This window comes from Erpetoichthys calabaricus, chromosome 9 (genome assembly GCF_900747795.2).
Source record: "Erpetoichthys calabaricus chromosome 9, fErpCal1.3, whole genome shotgun sequence".
In the NCBI taxonomy this organism is placed as follows: Eukaryota; Metazoa; Chordata; class Cladistia; order Polypteriformes; family Polypteridae; genus Erpetoichthys; species Erpetoichthys calabaricus.
Window position 1 is genome coordinate 110,373,597 of NC_041402.2, and position 26,402 is coordinate 110,399,998.

General features: G+C 40.2%; 1 protein-coding gene across 1 annotated transcript in view; it reads left to right on the plus strand.

The window, feature by feature from the left end:
* The window catches only part of ankrd27 (ankyrin repeat domain 27 (VPS9 domain)), a 494,306-nt gene that overhangs the window by 120,135 nt on the left and 347,769 nt on the right, over positions 1-26,402 (plus strand). Inside the window, exons 7-9 of the mRNA XM_051932226.1 lie at positions 14,498-14,576; positions 18,507-18,639; positions 22,099-22,191. Coding sequence (XP_051788186.1) covers positions 14,498-14,576; positions 18,507-18,639; positions 22,099-22,191 — 305 coding nt within the window. The remainder of the gene's footprint in view (positions 1-14,497; positions 14,577-18,506; positions 18,640-22,098; positions 22,192-26,402) is intronic.

A 26,402-nucleotide genomic window follows, 5' to 3' on the forward strand; every position in this document is an offset into this window, starting at 1 on the left:
TTCCAGCAACTTGCAACATCTGAGGTACAATTTGTTACATTACTTTTGTTTTTTGCAGCACAGGCAGGTGAAGTGACTTCCTCAGGGTCACATAGTGGTGTCAGTACCAGGATGTGAACTGACAAGCTCCGGGTTTGCTGAAATATTACTGAAGAAAGAAAAAAAACAAAAACGGGCAAATATTGCTATGCATACAAATGTCCATCCATCCATTATCCAACCCGCTATATCCTAAATACAGGAGCCAATAAGTAGATATGTATATATACAGTATATATATATATATATATATATATATATATATATATATATGTGAATGTATGTATATATGTATGTCTATATTTATATGTATATATGTATATGTAGATATGTAAATTTGTATATGTGTATATATATATATGTATATGTGGATGTGTATATGTATATACAGTAATCCCTCCTCCATCGCGGGGGTTGCGTTCCAGAGCCACCCACGAAATAAGAAAATCCGCGAAGTAGAAACCATATGTTTATATGGTTATTTTTAGATTGTCATGCTTGGGTCACAGATTTGCGCAGAAACACAGGAGGTTGTAGAGAGAGGAACGTTATTCAAACACTGCAAACAATCATTTGTCTCTTTTTCAAAAGTTTAAACTGTGCTCCATGAGAAGACAGAGATGACAGTTCCGTCTCACAATTAAAAGAATGCAAACATATCTTCCTCTTCAAAGGAGTGCGCGTCAGGAGCAAAGCCTGTCAGAAAGAGATAGGAAAGCAAACAAATCAATAGGGCTGTTTGGCTTTTAAGTATGCGAAGCACCACGGCACAAAGCTGTTGAAGGCGGCAGCTCACACCCCCTCCGTCAAGAGATGAGAAAGAAGAGAGAGAGAAAGACAGTTTGTTTTTCAATCAAAAATCGATACGTGCCCTTCGAGCTTTTAAGTATGCGAATCACCGTGCAGCATGTCGCTTCAGGAAGCAGCTGCACAGAAGGTAGCAACGTGAAGATAATCTTTCACCATTTTTAGACGAGCGTCCGTATCGTCTAGGTGTGCGAACAGCCCCCCCGCTCAATCCCCCTACGTCAGGATCAGAAAAAGTCAGCGCAAGAGAGAGAGAGAGAGAGAAAAGTAAGCTGGGTAGCTTCTCAGTCATCTGCCAGTAGCGTCCCTTGTATGAAATCAACTGGGCAAATCAACTGAGGAAGCATGTACCAGAAATTAAAAGACCCATTGTCCGCAGAAATCCCCGAACCTGCAATAAATCCGCGATATATATTTAAATATGATTACATATAAAATCCGCGATGGAGTGAAGCCGCGAAAGGCGAAGCGCGATATAGCGAGGGATTACTGTATATGTATATGTAGATATGTGTATATGTAGATATGTATATATATGTATATATGTTTATGTATATATATATGTTTACATAACCTCTTTAACACACTACTTCTCCGCTGCGAAGCGCGGGTATTTTGCTAGTATATATATACTATATATATATATATATATATATATATATATATATATATATATATATATATAGTCAGTGAGTCAGTGAGGGCTTTGCCTTTTATTAGTATAGATACACGTATATATATATATATATACACGTATATATATATATATATATATATATATATATATATATATATATACGTGTATATATATATACGTGTATCTATACTAATAAAAGGCAAAGCCCTCACTGACTCATCACTAATTCTGCAACTTCCCGTGTAGGTGGAAGGCTGAAATTTGGCAGGCTGATTCCTTACAGCTTACTTACAAGAGTTAGGCAGGTTTCATTTCGAAATTCAACGCGTAATGGTCATAACTGGAACCTCTTTTTTCACAATATACTGTAATGGACGGCAGCTCGATGGCCGTGGGAGGAGGAGTTGAGTGTCACGTCATCACGCCTCCCACGTAATCACGTGAAAAGACTGTGAACGCAGTAGGGACAAATGAAGGAGGAGTCGCAAACAGCGAAGAACAAAATATTTATTAAACAATTGAGAAGGGAGCGAGTGAAGCATACAAGCATGTTCATAAGGGAAACAAAGCACGGTGTAAAACGTAAGTTTAAATTAAGTTTATAGAAACGCTCCCGCTGTGGATTGCAATAACGTGAAAAGACTGTGAATGCAGTATGGACAAATGAAGGAGGAGCCGCAAACAGCGAAGAACAAAAAATTCATTAAACAATTGAGAAGGGACCGAGTGAAGCATACAAGCATGTTCATAAGGGAAACAAAGCACGGTGTAAAACGTAAGTTTAAATTAAGTTTATAGAAACGCTCCCGCTGCGGATTGCAATAACATATTCGCGAGATAAAAGTTTAATGAGAAGACACGAGGTATAAACGAACCACACGCCGTAGCGCAACGTTAGGGGCAACAGTTTCAACCATTCTATGATCTGCCTCTCGCAACTGAAAGACGGCACATGGCGGATGTTAGCCCACTTGCTGACCGCAACGTTAGGGGCTTCAACTCTGGCACTGACGATATTCGATTCTCGAGACGGGATGCAGTGAGTGTGTATGCCTGATGAGCCCAGAATTAAGGAGAAACACGTGTCGCATACTCTTTGCATTATTTGAAAGTAAACTATTAAAACCATTCTTTGATCAGCTTCTGGGAACAGAAAGAGGGCACGTGGCGGATGTAAGGCGACTTCCTGACCAACCACAAGCGTAACCTGGCAGGTAACCATCCATACAGTCAGATTGTGATTCAGAAAACGAATGCCATAAATTTAATTACCACGATCTACATACTGTCAAATAAATGAAACACACGCCGTAGCGGGACAGCTGTGAAAAGCGAGGTTCACAAAAAAACAGATCCTTAACAAATTGTTATTGGTATATTTTCGGTCCGTTTAAAAAGGTTTTACTTTCTTCTTAAAAAATTAAAAGCAGTACTTCGCCGCAACGAAGCGTGAGAATTTGGCTATATATATCTGCTTCTCACAATTAAAAGAGGGCACGTGGCTGATTTTAGACGACTTCATGACCAAACATAAGTGTTACCTGCCAGGTAGGGTTACCACTTTTAATACAAAAAAATAAGGGACACATACTGCAGCGGGTGCCACATCTCAGTGCCAACAGTTTGCAGACTCTACTTAAAAGACCCGCCCTTTTCACTGGACAGTTAAAAAGACCAATCAAACTAACGATGACATCAAATATTACCCAATCAAAAGTAGGAAAGGAGGCATCTTCATAAAATCCGTGTGGGATGATTTGCATGAGACGCTGCTTTAAAAAAAATGATAAAAAAAATACGGGACAAATTCCGTCCCGTATTGATTCAAAACGGGACGCGCAATTTCATTCTCAAATACGGGACGATTCCGTATTTTAAAGGACGGGTAGCAACCCTACAGTGCCAGGTAACCACCCATACAATCGGAATGTGATTCAGACTAGGAATGCAATGAATGTAATTACCCCGATCTACATACAAGGCAAAAGTCTTGCAACATTCAAAGATGATGGGTTGGGATAAGTACACCATAGAACATAAAAGAACTTATGAAGCCTTGAACCGAAAAAAGCAAGATCTCAGAGATCATAAAAAAAAAATAGGAGGTAATGTCGTTTTACTCGCTGTAGATTTTAGTCAAACATTACCAGTTATTTCACGAGGGAGACCAGCAGATGAACTCAACGCGTGTTCAAAATCCATGCTTCTCCCACGCTCGGTTATATGTCGCGTGTTCTCGGGTAGGTACACCAAAAAATGTATACATTTAAGCATGTAATGAGCAAACAAAAAATGAGGTATACCCGAAGGCACTGCAGTAGTACTTAATGCAACTTTACTTCTTAAATGTTAATGTTTTACTGTTTAATAATTTATACGCTTCTTATATGTTGTTCAAATTCTTTTATCAAAATACCAGTGACAGCGCAATGCACGATAACGTGGAGTGAATACACCATACGCATCCGCCCATGGCCGCCCTGGTGTGCGCAGATAGGAGTTGATTCTACAATAAAATAAAATAAAGATAAAAACCCAGGATTGTTTCCTGCCTTGTGCCCTGTGTTGGCTGGGATTGGCTCCAGCAGACTCCCGTGACCCTGTGTTCGGATTCAGCGGGTTGGAAAATGGATGGATGGATAAAAAGAGTAATACAATCGTCACCCATAAAGCGGATAGTAGACGTGACGTTCTATATGTGTACCAGATTTCAAGTCAATAGGTGAAACGGTTTGCGAGCTACAGGTGATTTAAAATCCTGGACAGACAAACGAATAGCCACGGTAGCACATTACAGAAGAAGATTTTACTGTTTAATAATTTATATTTATATGAAATGTACTTCTTATATATTCATATTCTCATATGATAATGATGTTAATGTTGTTTATATTGATTTCTATGTTATTGAAACTGCATGTATGTGTGTATATGTGTATATATATATATATATACTAGCAAAATACCCGCGCTTCGCAGCGGAGAAGTAGTGTGTTAAAGAGGTTATTAAAAAGTAAAGGAAATATTTTAAAAATAACGTAACATGATTGTCAATGTAATTGTGTTGTCATTGTTATAAGTGTTGCTGTCATATATATATACATATACACATACACATATATTATAACACACTACTTCTCCGCTGCGATGCGCGGGTATTTTGCTATATATATATATATATATATATATATATATATATACACACACATATATATATATATATATATATATATACACATACAGATATATACACATACAGATATATACATATATATATATATATATGTATATATCTATGTGTATATATATATGTGTGTATATATCTGTATGTGTATATATATATATATATATATATATATATATCTGTATCTGTATATATGTATCTGTATATATATATATATATATATATGAAAGGACGCACTATCTTTGATATATGCACATACTAAATTGACAGGACACACATTCAACTGGGACAACGTAAAAGTAAAATTTAAGGCCAGTACAAAAAGCGCCAGAGAGTTGGCCGAGTCTTGGCTATCAGATGAAAATGCCATCAACAGACACTTGGACATAAACCCAGCATATGCCAACTTAAGAAGGACATATGCACTTTAATTAAACGATACACCCCCCCCCCCTTTGATCATACTGACTTAGTCACCTCCACCCACCCCCCACTGAATGTGTTGCTATATATTGCCTTTGATTCTTGTAAGTCTAATCATTATCCTCTGATGAAGACCCCTGACGGGTTGAAAGCTCAGGAATAAAACTATTTTATGATACGTGATTCATTTTTTCTCCCTTTGTGGATCTCCAACTGCAAATATGCAAACCGTATCACAGACCTTCACTTCCATTCATATATATATATATATATATATATATATATATATATATATATATGTATGTATGTGTGTGTGTATGTATGTGTATATATATATGTTGATATGTGTATATATATATATGTATATATATGTGGATGTGTATATGTATATATATAAATGTATATATGTATATATGTATATGTATACTGCGGTGGGTTGGCACCCTGCCCAGGATTGTTTCCTGCCTTGTGCCCTGTGTTGGCTGGGATTGGCTCCAGCAGACCCCCGTGACCCTGTGTTCGGATTCAGCGGGTTGGAAACTGGATGGATGGATGTATATGTATATATATGTTTATATGTGTGTGTGTGTATATTATATATATATATATATATATAAAAGACAGCAACACTCATAACAATGACAACACAATTACATTGACAATCATATTACGTTATTTTTAAAATGTTTCCTTTTCTTTTTCATAACCTCTTTAACACACTACTTCTCCGCTGTGAAGCGCGGGTATTTTGCTATTTATCTATATATATATATAAAGGAGATTTGGGATCCGAGAGACTGTGTTTGTGTGTTTGTGTTGGGATGGAGAGTTAAGGCGGGTGTTGGAGTCACGTGATCATCTCCCCTCCCATTCACCTCATTTCATTCACTTCATTTCACTCCAAGCTGAGCTCCGCAGCTGGCGCGGTCTTGCTGTTCTTGATTTGCTTTTCACATGGCCAAGTATACGTTGCATGCTCAAGAGTAAGCTCAGCGCACAACTTGGTCATATTACAACCGGAGGGGTGAACTGACAACATGGTATACAAAGAGATCCTTAACAAATAATTATTGGTATAATTTCCCTCAGTTTATTATTTAAAATTTTAAAGCAGTACTTCGCCGCTGCGAATCGCGGGTATTTTGCTAGTGTATATATATATATGTGTATGTATATATGTGTATGTATATATATATGTGTATGTATATATGTGTATGTGTATATATATATATATATATATATATATATATATATATATATATATATATATATATGTGTATATATCCATCCACCCACCCATCCTCTTCCGCTTATCCGAGGTCTGGTCATGGGGGCAGCAGCTTGAGCAGAGATTCCCAGACTTCCCTCTCCCTTGCCACTTCTTCTAGCTCTTCCGGGATAATCCCGAGGCGTTCCCAGGCCAGCCAGGAGACATAGTCCCTCCAGCGTTTCCTGGGTCTTCCCTGGGGCCTCCTACCGGTTGTTTGTGCCCGGGACACCTCACTCTGGAGGCGTCTAGGAGGCATCCTAATCAGATGCCCGAGCCACCTCATCTGACTCCTCTCAATGCGGAGGAGCAGCGGCCCTACTCTGAATCCCTCTCGGATGACTGAGCTTCTCACCCTATCTTTAAGGGAGATCCCAGACACCCTGCGGAGGAAACTCATTTCAGCCACTTGTATTTGCGATCTCGATAAGTGAGGGTAGGAACAAAAATCGACTGCTAAATGGAGAGCTTTGCCTTACGGCTCAGCACCTTTTTCACCACGACAGACCGATGCAGATCCATCATCACTGCGGACACCGCACTGATCCGCCTGTCGATCTCACGCTCCATTCTTCCCTGACTCGTGAACAAGAGATATTTGAACTCCTCCACTTTGGGGCAGGATCTCGCTCCCAACCCTGAGAGGGAACTCTACCCTTTTCCGGCTGAGGACCATGGTCTCGGATTTGGAGGTGCTGATTCCCATTCCAGCCGCTTCACACTGAGCTGCGAACCGATCCAGAGAGAGCTGAAGAGCATGGGCTAATGAAGCAAACAGGACAACATCATCTGCAAAAAGCAGTGACCCAATCCTGAGTCCACCCAACCGGACCCCCTCAACACCCTGGCTGCGCCTCGAAATTCTGTCCGTAAAAGTTATGAACAGAATCGGTGACAAAGTCCAGCTCTCACTGGAAACGGGTTTGACTTACTGCCAGCAATGCGGACCAAGCTCTGACACCGGTTGTACAGGGACCGAACAGCCCTTATCGGGGAGTCTGGTACCCCATACTCCCGTAGCACCCCCCATCAGATTCCCCGAGGGACACGGTCAAACGCCTTTTCCAAGTCCACAAAACACATGTAGACTGGCTGGGATAACTCCCAGGCACCCTCCAGGACTCTGCTAAGGGTGTAGAGCTGGTCCACTGTTCCGCGACCAGGATGAAAACCACACTGTTCCTCCTGAATCCGAGGTTCAACTCTCCGATGGACCCTCCTCTCCAGAACCCCCGAATAGACTTTTCCAGGGAGGCTGAGGAGTGTGATACCTCTGTAGTCGGAACATACCCTCCGGTCCCCCTTCTTAAAGAGGGGGATAACCACCCCGGTCTGCCAATCCAGAGGCACTGTCCCCGATGTCCATGCAATGTTACAGAGACGTGTCAACCAGGACAGTCCTACAACATTCAGAGCCTTGAGGAACTCCGGGCGTATCTCATCCACCTCTGGGGCCCTGCCACCAAGGAGTTTTTTGATCACCTTGGTGACCTCAGTCCCAGAGATGGGGGAGCCTACCCCCGAGTCCCCAGGCTCTGCTTCCTCATTGGAAGGCATGTTAGTGGGGTTGAGGAGGTCTTCGAAGTACTCCCCCCACCGACCCACAACGTCCGGAGTCGAGGTCAGCAGCGCACCATCCCCACCATAGACAGTGTTGACACTGCACTGTTTCCCTTTCCTGAGATGCCGGACGGTGGACCAGAATGTCCTCGAAGCCGTCCGAAAGTTGTTCTCCATGTCCTCCCCAAACTCCTCCCATTCCCGAGTTTTTGCCTCAGCAACCACCGAAGCCGCATTCCACTTGGCCTGCCGGTACCTATTAGCTGACTCCAGAGTCCAACAGGACAAAAGGGTCCGGTAGGACTCCTTCTTCAGCTTTGCAGCATCCCTCACTGCCGGTATCCACCAACGGGTTCGGGTATTCCCGCCACGACAGGCACCGACCACCTTACTGCCACAGCTCCGGTCAGCCGCCTCGACAATAGAGGCACGTAACATGGGCCATTTGGACTCGATGTTCCCCACCTCCCTCGGGACGTGGTTGAAGTTCTGCCGGAGGTGGGAGTTGAAGCTACTTCTGACAGGGGACTCTGCCAGACGTTCCCAGCAGACCCTCACAACACGTTTGGGCCTACCAGGTCTGACCGGCATCCTTCTCCACCATCGAAGCCAACTCACCACCAGGTGGTGATCAGTTAACAGCTCCGCCCCTCTCTTCACCCGAGTGTCCAAGACATGTGGCCGCAAGTCCGTCGACATGACCACAAAGTCGATCATCGAACTGAGGCCTAGGGTGTCCTCGTGCCAAGTGCACATATGAACACCCCTCTGCTTGATCATGGTGTTCGTTTTGGACAATCCGTGACAAGCACAGAAGTCCAATAACAAAACCCCACTCGGGTTCAGTTCGGGGTGGGGGTGGGGGGGCCATTCCTCCCAATCACGCCCTTTCAGGTTTCACTGTCATTGCCCACGTGAGCATTGAAATCTCCCAGCAGTACGAGGGAGTCCTCATAAGGTATGCCCTCTAGCACCCCCTCCAGGGACTCCAAAAAGGGTGGGTACTCCAAACTGCTGTTTGGTGCATATGCACAATCAACAGTTAGGACCCATCCCCCCACCCGACGGTGGAGGGAGGCTACCTTCTCGTCCACTGGGGTAAACCCCAATGTACATGCTCCAAGTCGGGGGGCAATAAGTATGCCTACACCCGCTCGGCGCCTCTCACCGTGGGCAACTCCAGAGTGGTAGAGAGTCCAGCCCCCCTCAAGGAGATTGGTTCTAGACTCCAAGCTGTGCGTCGAGGTGAGCCCGACTATATCTAGCCGGAACCTCTCGACCTCGTGCACTAGCTCAGGCTCCTGCCCTTTCAGAGAGGTGGCATTCCACATCCCAAGAGCCAGCTTCTGTAGCCAAGGATCAGACCGCCACGGTCCCCGCCTTCGGCCACCACCCAACTCACACTGCACCCGACCTCCTTGGCCCCTCCCATAGGTGGTGAGCCCATGGGATGGGGGACCCACGTTGCCTCTTCGGGCTGTGCCCAGCTGAGCCCCATGGGTGCAAGCCTGGCCACCAGGCGCTCGCCATCGAGATCCACCTCCAGGTCTGGCTCCAGAGGGGGGACCTGATGACCCGCGTCATATACAGTGGGGCAAAAAAGTATTTAGTCAGCCACCAATTGTGCAAGTTCTCCCACTTAAAAAGATGAGAGAGGCCTGTAATTTTCATCATGGGTATACCTCAACTATGAGAGACAAAATGAGAAAAAACAATCCAGAAAATCACATTGTCTGATTTTTGAAGAATTTATTTGCAAATTATGGTGGAAAAAAAGTATTTCGTCAATAACAAAAGTTCATCTCAATACTTTGTTATATACCCTTTGTTGGCAATGACAGAGGTCAAATGTTTTCTGTAAGTCTTCACAAGGTTTTCACACACTGTTGCTGGTATTTTGGCCCATTCCTCCATGCAGATCTCTTCTAGAGCAGTGATGTTTTGGGGCTGTCGCTGGGCAACACGGACTTTCAACTCCCTCCAAAGATTTTCTATGGGGTTGAAATCTGGAGACTGGCTAGGCCACTCCAGGACCTTGAAATGCTTCTTACGAAGCCACTCCTTCGTTACCCGGGCGGTGTGTTTGGGATCATTGTCATGCTGAAAGACCCAGCCACGTTTCATCTTCAATGCCCTTGCTGATGGAAAGTTTTTTCACTCAAAATCTGACGATACATGGCCCCATTCATTCTTTCCTTTACACGGATCAGTCGTCCTGGTCCCTTTGCAGAAAAACAGCCCCAAAGCATGATGTTTCCACCCCCATGCTTTACGGTAGGTATGATGTTCTTTGGATGCAACTCAGCATTCTTTCTCCTCCAAACACGACGAGTAGAGTTTTTACCAAAAAGTTCTATTTTGGTTTCATCTTACCATATGACATTCTCCCAATCCTCTTCTGGATAATCCAAGTTCTCTCTAGCAAACTTCAGACAGGCCTGCACATGTACTGGCTTAAGCAGGGGACATGTCTGGCACTGCAGAATTTGAGTCCCTGGTGGTGTAGTGTGTTACTGATGGTAGCCTTTGTTACTTTGGTCCCAGCTCTGTGCAGGTCATTCACTAGGTCCCCCCATGTGGTTCTGGGATTTTTGCTCACCGTTCTTATGATCATTTTGACCCCACGGGGTGAGATCTTGCATGGAGCCCCAGATCGAGGGAGATTATCAGTGGTCTTGTATGTCTTCCATTTTCTAATAATTGCTCCCACAGTTGATTTCTTCACACCAAGCTGCTTACCTATTGCAGATTCAGTCTTCCCAGGCTGGTGCAGGTCTACAATTTTGTTTCTGGTGTCCTTTGACAGCTCTTTGGTCTTGGCCACAGTGGAGTTTGGAGTGTGACTGTTTGAGGTTGTGGACAGGTGTCTTTTGTATTGATAATGAGTTCAAACAGGTGCCATTAACACTAGAATTACCAGAGTCTACGAAAAAACTCGTAGATCCGGCCCACCTTAAAACCATTCGCAGCTCTCTTTTGTCTTCTAAATGTACCGATTAAGGAGCCAGCAAGCAGCCAGCTATTCCATCCCCCACCGTCGCAGAACGTTCATTAAGTTTTCCCAGCTCATGCCTTGTTTGATTATCTGAGAGTGACAGAACTGCTAGAGTTTTAGAGTGGAAATAATAGATCGCTATTTGGAACACACACAGTTCATGTGTGTTCCATTTCTACAGCAATCTGTATAAACACATTTTTAAAACAGAAACATTTTTCATATTTTAGGAGTAAATGACAAAATGTAGGCATAAACTATATAATGTATGAAGCCTGAAGTCCAAAGATTATGTAAAAACACTTTCACAAAAGGTTCAAGAATGATACAATAGCTTCCGTGGCGTAGCGGTAAGATTTGCTGACATGTAATCGAGAGTCCCCGGTTCGATCCCCACTCACTCCTATATTTGCCGTTTTCAGTAGTGAGCTCCTCTTTTTGTTAATATTATACAGTACACACATACATTTGGTTTGCGTCTAACACACGTTGTGCATTTATATGACTTGTAAAAGTTACCGTTTTTTTTTTTTTACTTCTCTCTAAATCACAATCACGATACATACTACCGCCCCCCGCCGCAGGATCTGACGCTGTTATTTTTTATTTGAAACGGAATAACTGGAGATGTGAGTGGTGTTTTGAGACAATGGAACTGGACATTCTCTCATCTGGAGGGATAAAAGCTGACACACACACGCTGGCGAATCTGCCTTCTTCGTATCTCACCGTCACTTGATTTTTTTTTTTCGGTTTTATTGAGTGTTCCTGCTGTAAAAGGCGCTATATAGCGCCCGACCCAGCACAGACTGAGACAGAGGCACGTACTTAAATAAAACACACTTTATTTCTTCTTCAGCCGTGGGGCACGCCTTCCCCGTGTCCCACAGGCCCAACACAATCCGAAATACACTCACAATTACTCTCTCTTCTCCCTTTTACCACCACTCCTCCTCAGGCTTAGTCCTCCTCCTCCTCCCGACTCTGGCTCTCGAGTGATGGTGGCTGGCCCTTTTTATACCCCACCCAGAAGCGTTCCAGGTGCTTGGCCACCTGGTTCTAATTGCCCTTCCAGGTGGGGCTGAAGATATGACCAGCCAGGCTGCTGTCTCCATGCAGCTCCCCCTGGCGGCCATCCAAGCCCCCAACCAGGCTGTGGAGGACTCCATGTCCCATGGAGCCATGCGCCAGGCTGGGGAATCATCATCCGCCAGTGAGGCTGCCACGAAGCGTCCCGGGGGAGGTATTGAGCTGCCCGTGGTGGCTCCCCCGGATCAGATGCAGCAGAGGCGTCCCTGCCGGGCATGGAACCCGGCTGTCCTTTACACTGCTCATGCTGAATTAGAGTGCACCTTATGGTGTATGATGTCAAAACAACAAAAAAACACAGACGTAGGTATATATGATATTTGGAATTATTTGTTTTATGACCTGTATAGTACATTTCGGAAAACTTTGTGGCACGGATGCAACATTATTCATATTATTCATATTCATTCACATAACATCTTGCGGTTTGTAATCAGTGACTGCGTGTTTTTTTTCACCGATCTTGCCAGTCCCCACATGTTGCTGTATGCTGTTTCTTTTGTACTCCAGGACATGCAGAGGATAGAATAGTAAAGAGCAGTAAGTTCAGCGCTATATGCAATAATCAGATTCAAATGTTAACTGTTCACACACACACGCAAGGATAGTCTTTCCTACATTTACAACGTGTGTACCTGTTGCAATGTACACGCTTCTGTCTATGCTGTGGTTCCTATTACACACCTGAAAGAAAGATATTATTTCAGTAATATTATTTGAAAACGAACAGCATCAGATCAGGTGTGGATTTATGTTGGCGCTATTACTGAAAGAAAAAAAGATCAACATATGCGTTGATCCAGCAGAACTGAATAAGCTCACATGCTCTTACATCCCCACCCCCGATCTGACTCTAAGAAACAGCGCAAGTACAGACGCAAACCAAGTGTGATCAAGATTTCCCGGTTCGATCCCCACTCACTCCTATATTTGCCGTTTTCAGCACTGAATAAGCTCACACGCTCTAACATCCCAAAAAAAAGAGCAGCTTACTACTAAAAACTGGGGATGAGTTATGAGGAAGTATGAAAAGAGCTGAACGTTTTCAGTTGAAGCAAAAAAAGATTAAGACATCAATTATGGTTTTTCAGAAGTGTATTTTGGTACAGTCATTCATCACCTATCGTGGGGGTTACGTTCCAGAACCCCCCCTGCGAAAGGTGAAAATCTGCGAAGTAAAAACCATATCTTTATATGGTTATTTTTATATATTTTAAGGCCTTATAAACTCTCCCACACTCTTATAAACATTTCCCACACAGTTATACAGCCTAAACCCTTTGTATTCTCTTAGATATTAGGTAAGATTCGTTGAAATTATGTATGTAAACACACTGTTTATATACAGTAAAACCTAAATATTATAGATAAGATATCGAACCTCTCCGATATCACATATGTTACATGTTATGTTACAGCCATTACGATAGACAGGCCACCAGCAATAAATACGTACAATGCAAGAAAAATTGTATACAGTAAAATGTGTGTACAGTGACACTAAACGTACTTATATGTACTAAGTACTGTATGTAGAAAAATAATTATGGTTACTCACCAACAATGACATGATGACTTGTCTGATAACGATGAGTTTAATTTTACTGCGCAACAAAGGAGAGCGTCCCAGCTCTTCTAAATGAGCCTCTTCAGGCGACTGTGTAGCTCCACCGTTGTTCTTCTTCCGGCAGTCTTCAATCCATATCACTAAAGTAGATTCCATCTGGACTACCGCCTTATTATGTCTACTTACAACTCGTTTTGTGCCCTGGTTAATGGACAGTGCGGCTGTAGATCTTATTTTCTTTTCCTCCTTTTTAAATAAAAAGAATCATGGACTCATTGATGCCGTAATGTCATCCTACAGCGGTGTAGCTGTTCCCTTCCTTCAACATATCCAAAACTTTTACCTTTTCGGCAATCGTTAGCATCTTCCGTTGGCATGGCCCCTGAAGCAGGAGCAGATCGTTTTGGAGCAATAACAAAGGGCTTGACTAGTCACAAAGATAAACACAAAAGAGCACAAAAGTTTACGCTTTACACAGTGAAACATGTTGATGCTGAATTAGCGAGACAAGTCTTCCTGGTTAACGCAGTGGAATCGAATTCGGCGCTCTGTCTCTGAGCCAATCAACACACAGGAACTTAACTGCGTGCTCTGATTGGGTAGCTTCTCGGCCATCCACCAATAGTGTCCCTTGTATGAAATCAACTGGGCAAACCAACTGAGGAAGCATGTACCAGAAGTAAAAAGACCCATTGTCCAAGCAGAAACCCGTGAAGCAGCAAAAAAATCTGCGTTATTTATTTAGATATGCTTACTTATAAAATCCACGATAGAGTGAAGCCGCGAAAGTTGAAGTGCGATATAGAGATGGATTACTGTAATTCAGATTAGAAGTGGTAGGCCTACCTCATTGAAGTACAATTTTGCAACATTTTTTTAAATTCGTTTCTAACAATTACTGTTCTAAGTTTTGTTTTTTTTTGTTTCAGTTAACATTGAAGGCATGTGTGCAGATGATCTTCTGTCTGTTCTCTTATATTTACTGGTGAAAACGGAGCTACCAAATTGGTATGTAATGCTTGTTTTTTCTTATAGTGTTTGCTTAACTTATTTTCTCTTTTCAACATAGTAACTCATCATTTAAACTTGATATCTCATTATTAGAACCTTTAAGTTTAAAAGCTACAACTTCTACTTTGAAGATTATTTGGGTAATATGTCACATGATTTAGACAGTTTCAGAGAAAGGACATAAAGCGCTGCAGCATTTTGAAAGCTAAATGCTTATATTAGTTAGATTTACTTTTTTTTGGTTATGTGTTTATTTGGTGTTGTCACTTTTGTTACTTTTTCCTAGATGTGTGTAATGATGCGGGTTCTACTTCATGCTCCCATCTCTGTTTTGGGAGCTCTTGAACCCGACACCATTGATAATGCAACCGGATGAGCTGGACAGTGAGGACACAACGAAGCAAGGGGATGGTGCTAAGTGCAAACATGCTTGTATTAAATACAATCAAAAGCAAAACCAATGTCTAAAGTATAGTGCAGTCAAAATGTCAGTAAATAAATAATCTGTTAAAATCCAGTGAAAAAATGGAGGTTAAAATCCAAAATAGATCCTTTAAAAACTGAAGTTAAAACAATGGCTGGAAGCAGTCCTTTTAAAAACAGAACTCTGTGCCTTCTTTCTACTGGCGGCTCCCCTGCTTCTCCCATCCAGGCCATGTACCAGGGGAGTCACCCTACCTGCAGCTGACCTTCTTCTAGTCTACCCTTGCGGTCCCTCGCTCCGTAGGACTCTCCAGACTATGACTTGGGTTCCCCAGTGACCAGGATGCTCACACTGGGGCTGCCACCTTCCAAGCCTCCTGACTCCCGCTACCTTTTGCTGCGAGCCAACCACCTTCCGGTCACTCTTGCTCCTCCAAAGCACTCCTCAAGAGTGACCACTTCTAGCTGGCCCCTAGTGTTGGCCTAACACTCCTGAGGGGCTGTCCTTCCAGCTGCCTCCTCTCTGTATCGAGCCTGCCTTAACTCGCTCGCTCGCTCACACATGAACGCACCGGCTTTCAGCTTCCTGCTGCCTTCTGCTCCCTTAACCTCCATTCACTTCACCCTTTCAGTTTCTCTTCTCCCCCTTCGCACTCGCGCTCCTACTTTATATAATGGGGACGTGGCTCAGGTGTGGCAATTAACAGCTCCTGGCATCAATTACAGATGCAGACGATTCCTTTCCTGTGCAGATGAGCGAAGCTTAAAAAAGCTTCAACTCGATAACCCTCTGTTTTCTGTGTTTTAGCTAAGTTTGCACATATTTATACACTACAACCTGAACTCCCACTTCTTTTAGTTTGATGCCCAACCTCTCATATGTTACTTTATGAAATGCTTTCTAAATGTCAAAATGAATAATATATTATGCACCACTTTTGTTGTATCCTTATGTTGCTTCTACAGAGAATTCCAGTCTGTAAAACACAACCTCCCTTGTCTGAATCTGTGCTGACTGTTCAGTAAAACTCTTGTAATTTCCATGTGTTGTTCAATATTGTCCTTAGTAATTAATTCCATAATTTTACATGTGATTCATGTTAATCTTACTGGCCTATAGTTGCTTGGATCTGCCTAATCACCCTTTAAATGTAATGGAATAATACTTGCTAATTTCCAGTCCATATGAATTTCCCCATTGCGCACTGACATCCTAATAATATTTCATCAAGGGTTTATACAGTTATTACACACGAGCCCACCTGGATAAGATCAATGAACGCAGGCGCCTACAACGCGCGTCTGAAACTGCGGAAGCAAAGCAGTCACTGGTTCAAAACGGGGTTCAAAACGAACGAGCCCGACTGACGAATATACAAACACGAGCCCGCCTGGATAAACAACGTGCCCATAGCTAACGACATAGCCACACAGAAAAGAGGCTTCTGCACTGCACCCCAGAGTCAAACGTAACACACTACGGGGTCCACAAAGATAGTACGGAATATATAAGAGCACACCCATCAAAAAAAAAATCAATCGTGTAAAAGCAAATAGTACACACAAATCATGTGCTCTCAGCGAATATAAAGTGTATAAGGACAATACGGAGAATAGACACCCAAAGGCATTGGAGAGAAAAAAAGGCAGATAACAAATTATGAAAGCAGTGGAATTCGAAAAGCTGAAACAAACGATAGCGTGATACACATACAGACAAAGGTACAGAATATGAAAGCTCTGAAATTCGAAAGTATTGTAGCGTCCCAGCCAGGTTGAGGGCTTTTTGGTTGTAAGTGACTGTTAGGTCCGATTGAGGGAAGGCGGAGTATAGCATGGAGGACTGATAGCGGGGTATTGATTTGATGCGGTATATATGTATATATTCCGCAAATAACATTACACACCAAAGGAGATCGTGACATGCCATTCATATTAAAATGTTTACAGTTTACCATCAGAATGGCATTTACTATGACAATCGATAAATCACAATTATTTATTAGAGAAGTAGAAACAATATTCACTTACGGGCATTGTCACAATGTGTCTCCAAAGAAAATTGTTTTTAATGAAGCTTTAAAGTAAAAGTGCAAATAATGAAATTGAAACAATTCCAAAGAAAAAAAAAATGTATTTCAGGATACCCAACGCCGGGGGTAGGTTAGCGAAGCGAGCAGGGGGCAGAGCCCCCTTGTATGTAATGTTAGCACATCATTCCGATAAATGTGAGATTTTTTGATTTTAGATAATTCCTTCATTTACTGGCTTGGCGGAGTCCTCTTCTTAAGCGGACTAACCGTATTAGTGGTCAGTTGACAGGCAGTTTTCATTCTACGCACACGTGGCTGCGTACTCCCTTTATGTTGCTAAAAGCTGGCAAGCAGGTGATTTTGCAACAGTCAGGAAGAAACAGGAAAGGGGAAAGCAATCGCAGTGCGGATATGGTAATAGTTTTACTCCATTCGTTCATGTATTTTATGTCGTCTTGTTGTTTAAGAATTTAGATGTAATCCCAGAGGATGTGTGGGACGTATGTAAGATGGTGTATATGTAAGAATAAAGTAAGGATAAGGAGGTGTTCTTCCCCCTCTATCTGAATGGTTGCCTTTAAGCGACTGGGTAGGAAATATTTAAAAGGCTCAGTGCCATTAGTAAGGTGGGGAGTGTTGAGGATAGGTGTCGCTATTGTGCGTATTGCAAAGGTTAATTTTTTTCCCCATGCTCAAGGTTGTATTTTTCCATCCTTTTTAAGCCAGTAAGTCTCCTAGATTTTGGGGAGAGCTTCAGAACTTGGGGAGAGATATGTTTTGGCTGCTACAAACCCATTGGACCAGTTATTTGACCTTTTTGACTATTTTATGAGACCTTGCCTATAATTACTGTGCATGAATGTTTTCAGCAATTTATTGAATTCATCCTGTTTGTTGGATTCGAAAGTTATATTCTACTGGATTGTTACTTTTTGTTTTTTTTTTTTTTGTGTGTGGATTTTGTCCTTATCTTACCCACAAATACTGGTTTATCATTTTATTGCAATAAACATTGGTGACTTTGATTTCAAGAGACTTTGTACTTTATCTGGGTTTTTGGGGTATCTTGAGCACCATCTGGCTATGAACTATTAGCAGACACTGACTGAAGATAGTGTTTAGTGACATACTGTACATTTATAATGCAGATGATGCACGCAATAACTATAAACATTGAATTACTACATTAAATGCAAGCTTTATTTTAGTCACTTATGTTAGGAATCTTAATTGACTGATGTGATGGTGGATATTATGCAGAAGCATTGCAGTTTCTGGGTTGTAGTTTCTTAGCTAAACATTTGTATACTTTTAAAATTACAAGAACTTCAGTACAAAAGCCAACCTGGAAAAATAATTCAGTGCTGAAAATTCTTCATTTCTGAATTATAATTTTGAGTCTAATCTTTCATTAATTATCTTTTCATAACACAATTGAACAGGGGATTTTTTTTCCCCTTTGCCCATTTAGGATAGCAAATCTTACCTATATGAAGAACTTTCACTTTTGTAACTTGGGAAAGGATGACATTGGTTACTGTCTTACTTCATTTGAAGCAGCTGTGGAGTTCATCAGTCAAGGCAATCTTTCTCATGGACACAAGGTAAATTTCTTCTGGATTTAGTTTTAATTTGTGCATTTAATAAATACTGGGTGTCTCTAATAATAATAATAATTCTTTGCATTTATATAGCGCTTTTCTCGTTACTCAAAGCGCTCAGCAATTGCAGGTTAAGGGCCTTGCTGAAGGGCCCAACAGAGCAGAGTACCTTTGGCATTTACGGGATTCGAACCGGCAACCTTCCGATTGCCAGGGCATATCCCTAGCCTCTGTGGCATAGTAATTAGCACTGCAGCCTCATTACACTACAGTTCTTTTGCCTTTTTGAGTTCAATTCAAATCAGTTTGGTGACATACATTTAAGCTGAAACAATTCAGTATAATTACAGCTCAGTGACAAGGGTTACATAATTCTAAAACAAACACATAATATAGTCAAATGAAATAGCTAAAATAATTTAGTTATAGGTTACAGTATAAACAGGGTTTGTCAAACTGATTTTTCAGCCTCTTCAATTTGAGATCAGTTTAATTGGATTTCATTTTTAAAATGCTTCTGTACGTTTTTAGTGTCTGGCAGTAATAAGTTTTGGAAGTAAAGTTAAAAAATGCAAAACTGCGACTTCAGTGTTCAACACTAATTCATTTTGTGACTGTGATAAAGATACTTAACTGTTTGATCTTTCATTTTCAGAAAATGTTTAAATTAATATGTTTGCCTTAGATGTGTACTTGTAAAGTGCCTTAGGAAAGTGTTCATTATAATAAAAAGGGGCTGTATAAAGTAAACCTCCTAGCTGGGATAGGCTCCAGCAGGCCCCCACAACCCTGTTCAAGACAAAGTGAGTTAGGAAATGACTGAATGACTGAATTTGTTTTATGTGAAATTGCTTTTACAGGCTGCATAACTTCCAGTATGACTGAAGAATAGATAGTATAACCTATTAAAATTTCGTTATCCTTTTCTCTGTATTTGTAGAAATGGTACTGTGAATGTCTGTTTAATGTCTCTTTTTGGGCACTTGCAAATAGGATGTTAAAGAAATCATACAAGACTTGCATTATATTGGTGCCATAATTAAAATTTGTTTGGGTGACAGTAAAGCTCTTTGCAAATCAAGTTTGAATTAATTATGATTTTATTAAACTATAGGACTTTTTAATAGTTACTGCTACTTTCTAGGGACCTGTATTAACTGTTTTAACACTAGAATTACCAAAGCTTCAGAAAACACTCGTAAACTCGGCCCATCATAAATCAGTCCGCACCTCTCTGTCAGCGTCTTTTGAGTTGTAAATGTGTTGATGTGTGCAAGCAGCCTGGTATCCCACTGCTGCAGTTCAAGAAAGAAGTTTCTCAGTACTCTGTGTTTATGTTGGACTGAAGTACCAGGAGTTTTATAGGGTAAAAAATATATCGTCATTTGGAATACATACATTTCACGGGTGTTCTGTGTCTACAACAATCTATGTAAACACATCGTTAAAACAAACGTTTTTCATGTTTTAGTAATAATTAACAAAATGTAGACATGAAATGTATAATGTATGAAGCCTGAAATCCAAATATCAAATAAACACTTTCACAAAAGGTGCAAGTATAACAAAACAAGTGCACTTTTATTGAAGAATATAACTGAAGAAAAAAGAAAGCAGGTTATGGAAGGCTGCTGATACGACAGCTTGCGTGGTGCAATGCTAAGAACTGCTGACTCCCAATCAAGATGTTGTGGTTTCAATATCAGTTGCTTCCCAAATTTAACGTTTTGAGTAGTGAGCTGCTCTTATTGTTAATATTACACAATAAAAACATACATTTCATTTGCGTCTGTAACAGCCGGTGAAAATTTATAATACTTGTAAGAAGTTAGCGTTTTTTTTTTCACTTTTATTCTCTCAGTCACAATCACGATATATCCCTCGCCCCATCCCCCAAAACCCCAGATCTGACACTGTTTGTTTTTATTTGAAACTGGGAATAACTGTAGATGTGAGTGGTGTTTTGAGACAATGGAACTGGAAATTCTCTGATCTGGATGGACAAAAGCTGACACACAAACGCTGGTGAATCTGCCTTCTTCGTATCTCATTGTCAGCTTAATTTTTTTTATTCAGTTTTATTGAGTGTTCCTGCTCACGTTGAATTAGTATGCACCTTATGGTCCATGATGTCAAAGCCACATTGACAAAAAACAGAGACATAGGTATATATAATTCATTTTATGGCCTGTACAGTACATTTCAGAAAACATTATAGCACTGACGCAACATTATTCATATTCATTCACATGCCTTCTTGCGGTTGTAATCAGTGACCACGTTAATACACATGAAATGTATGTATTCCAAATAACAATCTATTATTTTCCCCTCTAAAACTCCAGCCCTTCACTCCAAGATAATCAAGGCTGAAGCTGGGAGAACTTCTTGCCCTTTTTGCGGTGGTGGGGGTGATAGTATAGCAGGAGGCTTGCTGCTTTTGCTTATCAACACATTTATAAGACAAAAGATGTTGACGGAAAGGTGCGATGGGATTTAAGGTGGGCTGGGTTTACGAGTTTTTACGTAGGCGTTGGTAATTCCAGTGTTAAGCCTGTTTGTCCCCTTAAGAATCTCTTTTTTCCATTCCCTCTTTTCTTTGCTAACAAAGCTATAAATATTACAACTGCTTACAGATCAGCCTTTTTAAATGTTCTTTTTACCCTTTACCCTTGCACTTGCCTTTACCCTTTAGTAGTTGGGGAAGAAAACATCAAAAACAACAATTTGTTACTTGTATATCACAAAATTGCATAAGGAATACTTCAATGGATTTTTAGTGATCCTGTTTTTGAAAGTCCTCAGCCTCATATCCCTAAGATGATATGAAAAGCCTCTCAAAAAAGCAAAATCTGGTAAGAAAAAAAAATGGAAAGGCAATTCAGAGAAACTCCTCTTTCCAGATACGTTGGGCTTGCAATGGGTGTCAAAGAATACAAATAAAACACACAAAACAAAACACAACTAATCCACTTCTCAAAACTAGATGGCCAATCTGTCATTGCCTCCTCAGAAATATAACGCAGCAGTACAAACTACTTGTACTTTATTTGTGTACAGCATATCTCACCAAGTGCAGGTGCAGAGCAGCGCAACAACTCTCAAGGCAAAATGCAAAACTAGATTATAGCACTCACTAAATACAGAACTGTCACATATAAGGAATACAGACTTGTTCAAGTACACCAAAAATATTTCTAAAGGGAAATAAACTGAAAAAGATCTAAGAGGCAACCAAAGCAAAGTTCCAAGAGTAAATGCTGTATTTTAATCAATTTTCACACAGAGATGTACTACACTGTATACCATGCATAGAGATGTATCACACTCTGTCAACAAAGCAAAGGTGGCCCAGGGCTGCCTGAAATTTAAATGTCACTGTTTATTTTTAGTTTTTTTTTTTTGCAAGTTTTCTGTTTCCAGAAGTTTTAAGCATTTTCATTTTATTTTTGATATCTCCAGGTTTCTGGAGCTATTAATGAGAAGGAAATGTTCAAGCAAAAAATTGATCTGGTTTCTCAGCATGCTGCTACCCCAGTTGCTGTCTTTTTTGAGGTAAGTTTCCAGAAATATTGTTTCTAATTACAATTTAAATTACAGCTGAAGTAATTATTAGTGTTTATTGTAGCAGTTATTAAAATTAATATACAACATGTATCAGGTAATGCTATGTATTACAGAGCAATTAGTTTAGACAGTGGAAATCAGGTTTCAGTAATATGTTGGAAAACATATCATATGTATAATTTCATGAAGTGTTTGGTAAGCTACTGTATCTCATGAAAGGTTAGTAATCAGACTGGAACATTAAAGAATAGTGTGACGATGGGTGTTCCTTACACTAAACACATAAAGTAATGGTTATAGAACAATTTAAATGCTATGGAAATCCTTGCTGGGGCTGCTGCTCTTTTTAGCCTAAAGAAATTATCTGGATAAAAGCGTAACTAACAAGCCAATTACGATGTAATTAAGCAGAATTGATTGATACCCGAGATTCAGCAAAATCCTTATATGAATATGTGAATAAAATAAAAATCAATCATTTAAAACAGTTATAGCTATTAGTAACACTAGTGATGTTTTGGCTGTATTTTTTAATCAATGTATTGGTATCAGTGTAATATAATTTCTATCATAAAACATTTGAAACATTTTTTGGCGATTCCAAACTTTTGAACACTAATGTAATATATGCATGTCTATTTGTGTGCAAGTATGTATATGTGTGTGTATTGTGAGATTTGTGAAATCTTTTAAGACCCTTCCCAATGGTTTTGCAAAATGCAGTTGATGTGTCTGCCGAGGGTTGCTTGTCTGTTGCTGAGGCAACCTCAGGTTTGCATTCCCACCAAGGCAACTTTAAGCTGACAGCTTATCCTCGTAACATGTCTGTCACATGATAGTTGATGCATGGAACCTTATAACCCAGTCACTGTCCTGGCTCTGTCCCTGCTCACTTGTTGTATCTGTATGTTTTGAAGTAGTAGCTTGAACCTTTTGGACTCAAGTGTCTTCTCTCAGGTGCAGGACAGTGACTCACATGTCACAGTATATATATATATATATATATATATATATATATATATATATATATACACACACATATATAGGGGTGGGAAAAAGTAGGTTTACAGTTGTTCGTATGGAAAAAGACATGCAGGTTATGATTATCCCAATACCTTCATTAACACAATATATTTATTAACTTTGTTAACTCAAAAGAATGTCACAATGGCACAGTGCCCTTAGGTACAATCTCATAAGTTCTCAAATTGTTGGCCTTCATTATTTACACCGGTGATTCCCAACATGGGGCGCAGTTTGATTTTTTAAGGGGGCAGTTTGAGAATTTAGGTACGTTAAATAATTTATAAAATGAAAAAACAGAAATTCACTGTTAAAAATGATAGAAAAAAATAATTTTTATTTTTTACAGAGACATTTATATATTTATTTTAAAATAGAAGGAATGGTGAAGAATCCTTTCATTTATGATTTTACAACCGGCTTGGGTTTTTCTACTTAGAAATCCTTTTACCATTAAAATTATATGAATTGTAACAATGATTATAAAATTTTGCAATATAACAAAACATTATATAAATGATTTTGAATTAGAAAAACCCAATTCTAAATATTATTGAACTAGGTACTAAAATCAATTATCAAATGTATCAATGCAATCAAATCTAATGCCAAATGTGAGCGTCTCTTCAAGCAATTTTGTGAAGATAAAAATGCTGACCATGTGAGACTTTTACTTCACAATGAGGTAAGGTGGCTCACAAAGGGGAATTGTTTGAAAAGATTCATGGAACTATTTGATGTTCTTAGTGACTTTTTAAGTGACAAGTCTGAAACGAAGCACCTGTTAACTGCTGATGGTAAAGCATTCGTAAGTTATTTAGTAGATATCTTTGAAAAACTGAATATGTTGAATAAACAACTTCAAGGAACAAATAAAACTCTTGTTGATGCAAAGGCAAAGATATTTGGCTTCATCACATTTACAGAGTTATGTCAAAAACATATTGCTGACAAAAATTTTGACCATTTTCATTGGCTGAAAAAATATGTGAGGAGACTGATGCTGCTGTACTTGTCATTGTGGATCACCTGCAAATATTGGCCTCTGATTTGAAAGAAAGATTTTCTGATTTAAAACAAATTGATTTTCCAACATGGGTGATGCAGCCATTGCTTGTGGATCTGTCTGATGTTTCAATGCAGTACCAAGAAGATCTCTCGGAAATGCAAAATGATGAGTCAGTTAAAGCTTTATTCAGTATAAAAGGAGCGATGGCATGGCTTTGTGATGAGACAGAAACTAAATACCCAAATTCAACTAACTTTGCAAGAAAACTGTTGTTACCATTCCCATCTTCATATTTAGCTGAATGTGGCTTTAGTGCTGTAAATGATTTGTTACTGAAGAAAAGAAATCGTCTGGATGTCACTAAACGAGGAGACTTGAGATTGAAGTTAACTAAATTGGTGCCTAATGTAAAATCCCTCTGCATCACGTCTTATATGTTTTCAAAACTGTACTTGCTGTATTTTCATACTGCTTCATATTATATATTTTTTTAACAATTTCTTAGTGATTTCTTTGTCAGTACTTCAACTATCCTTTCCCTCTTTTGTTTCCATGTTCTTTGGAAGCTTGTTTAGACCAAATTAATGACATTATGGGCTTCCTCCATGTGAGTAGTAGTTCAATTTTGTTACAGTGGGAGATATTATGATTTTAGAGAGGCCTTGGTGGGGTGTGGCCAAAAAAAGGTTGGGAACTACTGATTTACACGTTGTTGTTGTTGTTGTAGTCTACTTGCTACTCAAGCACACTTTGGCACAGAGTTCTTTATTGTCATCAATTTCTTGACATGCTTCTCTTATGTAGCCAATCATTTCATCCACAGTACGTGGTTGTCGTGAAAAGGCATTATCTTTGACAAAACTCCAGAAGAAGAAGCCCATTGGAGTGAGGTCTGTTGATCGTGCTGGCCATTCCACTGGCTCCCGTTGACCTATCCACCTGTTAAGTAATTGTTCATCAAGAAACTCGCACACTTTCACGGCGTAGTGTGGAGGAGCTTCATCTTGTTGAAAGAAGAAATCTTTATTATCATGCCGTCTTTGTAATTGTGGTAAAACAGTGTGCCTCAGCATGTTATAATACAGGTCATGTGTAGTAGTTGTATAGAAAAGGTCCAAGTACCCATTTACACGAAAGACCTGGCCAAAGTGTAACCCCCGGCTGATTCAACTGTTTACATGGGGATTTTCTGTGCAATAGTAAACACAGTTGTGGCGATTTACAGCACCTGAAAGTTTAAATTGAGCTTCATCGGACCATGTCATTTTATCAATGATGCCATTTGCCTTGTTTTTTCTTCATTCATAACCACTTCACAGAATTGTAAATGGTGATCTGGATCATCCTCTAATAACCCAAGAATCAATCTTGGCCGATACATTTTTAAACGTAAACGTCACATTAGACAACTCAAAGATCTACGGGAAATGCCCAACTCAAATAAAGCTCTTTTTTTTTTTTTTGATTTTCTGGGGCATTCTGTAAATGCCAGAATCACTAACAAGTCATTTTCCTGGTTGTTAACACTCACCAGTTAAACAACTTTTTTAGGCATTACAGATGGACCAAGTTTTCTCGAATTTACCGTGTATTCTGTAAATTGTTTGTCTACTTGGTGGAGGTGTATGAAATTTTTCAGCCCATTTCTTTTGAAAATTTTTGGATTCTCTGTCTTCCAGTATTGTTTGAATATTAATTTTCGTTGGTCGTTGGTTAAATTACCAGCCATCATCACCTAAAAGAAAAATCGTAATTAAGGATACAAAATAATAATAATAATAATTTTTCTGTCACACTCCGTGCCGTCTGTGCAACGTGGCCGCAGAGAGCTTAAACAACTCAGCACATCCACATAAAAACAACAAGGGTGAGCTTTCTTGGATGCTTTTGCTGGATATAACTCATTGTAAACTGAAATATATACGAAAGAAACATACAGGTATTTACAGGTTAGAACCAAAGACAATAAATAATGATTTACAAAGCAATACATAGCAGAGAGTATACATTAAACAATGAAGCTTTAAAAGACTCTTACAAAGCAAGTGATTTCAACGGTTAGATCGAGACTAAGAGAAGCGCGTAGATAGAGGTCCAAATTGCAGCGAACCACAACTAACCAGACCAAGGGGTTTATATACCTTAAAAATACACTTTGGACATGACC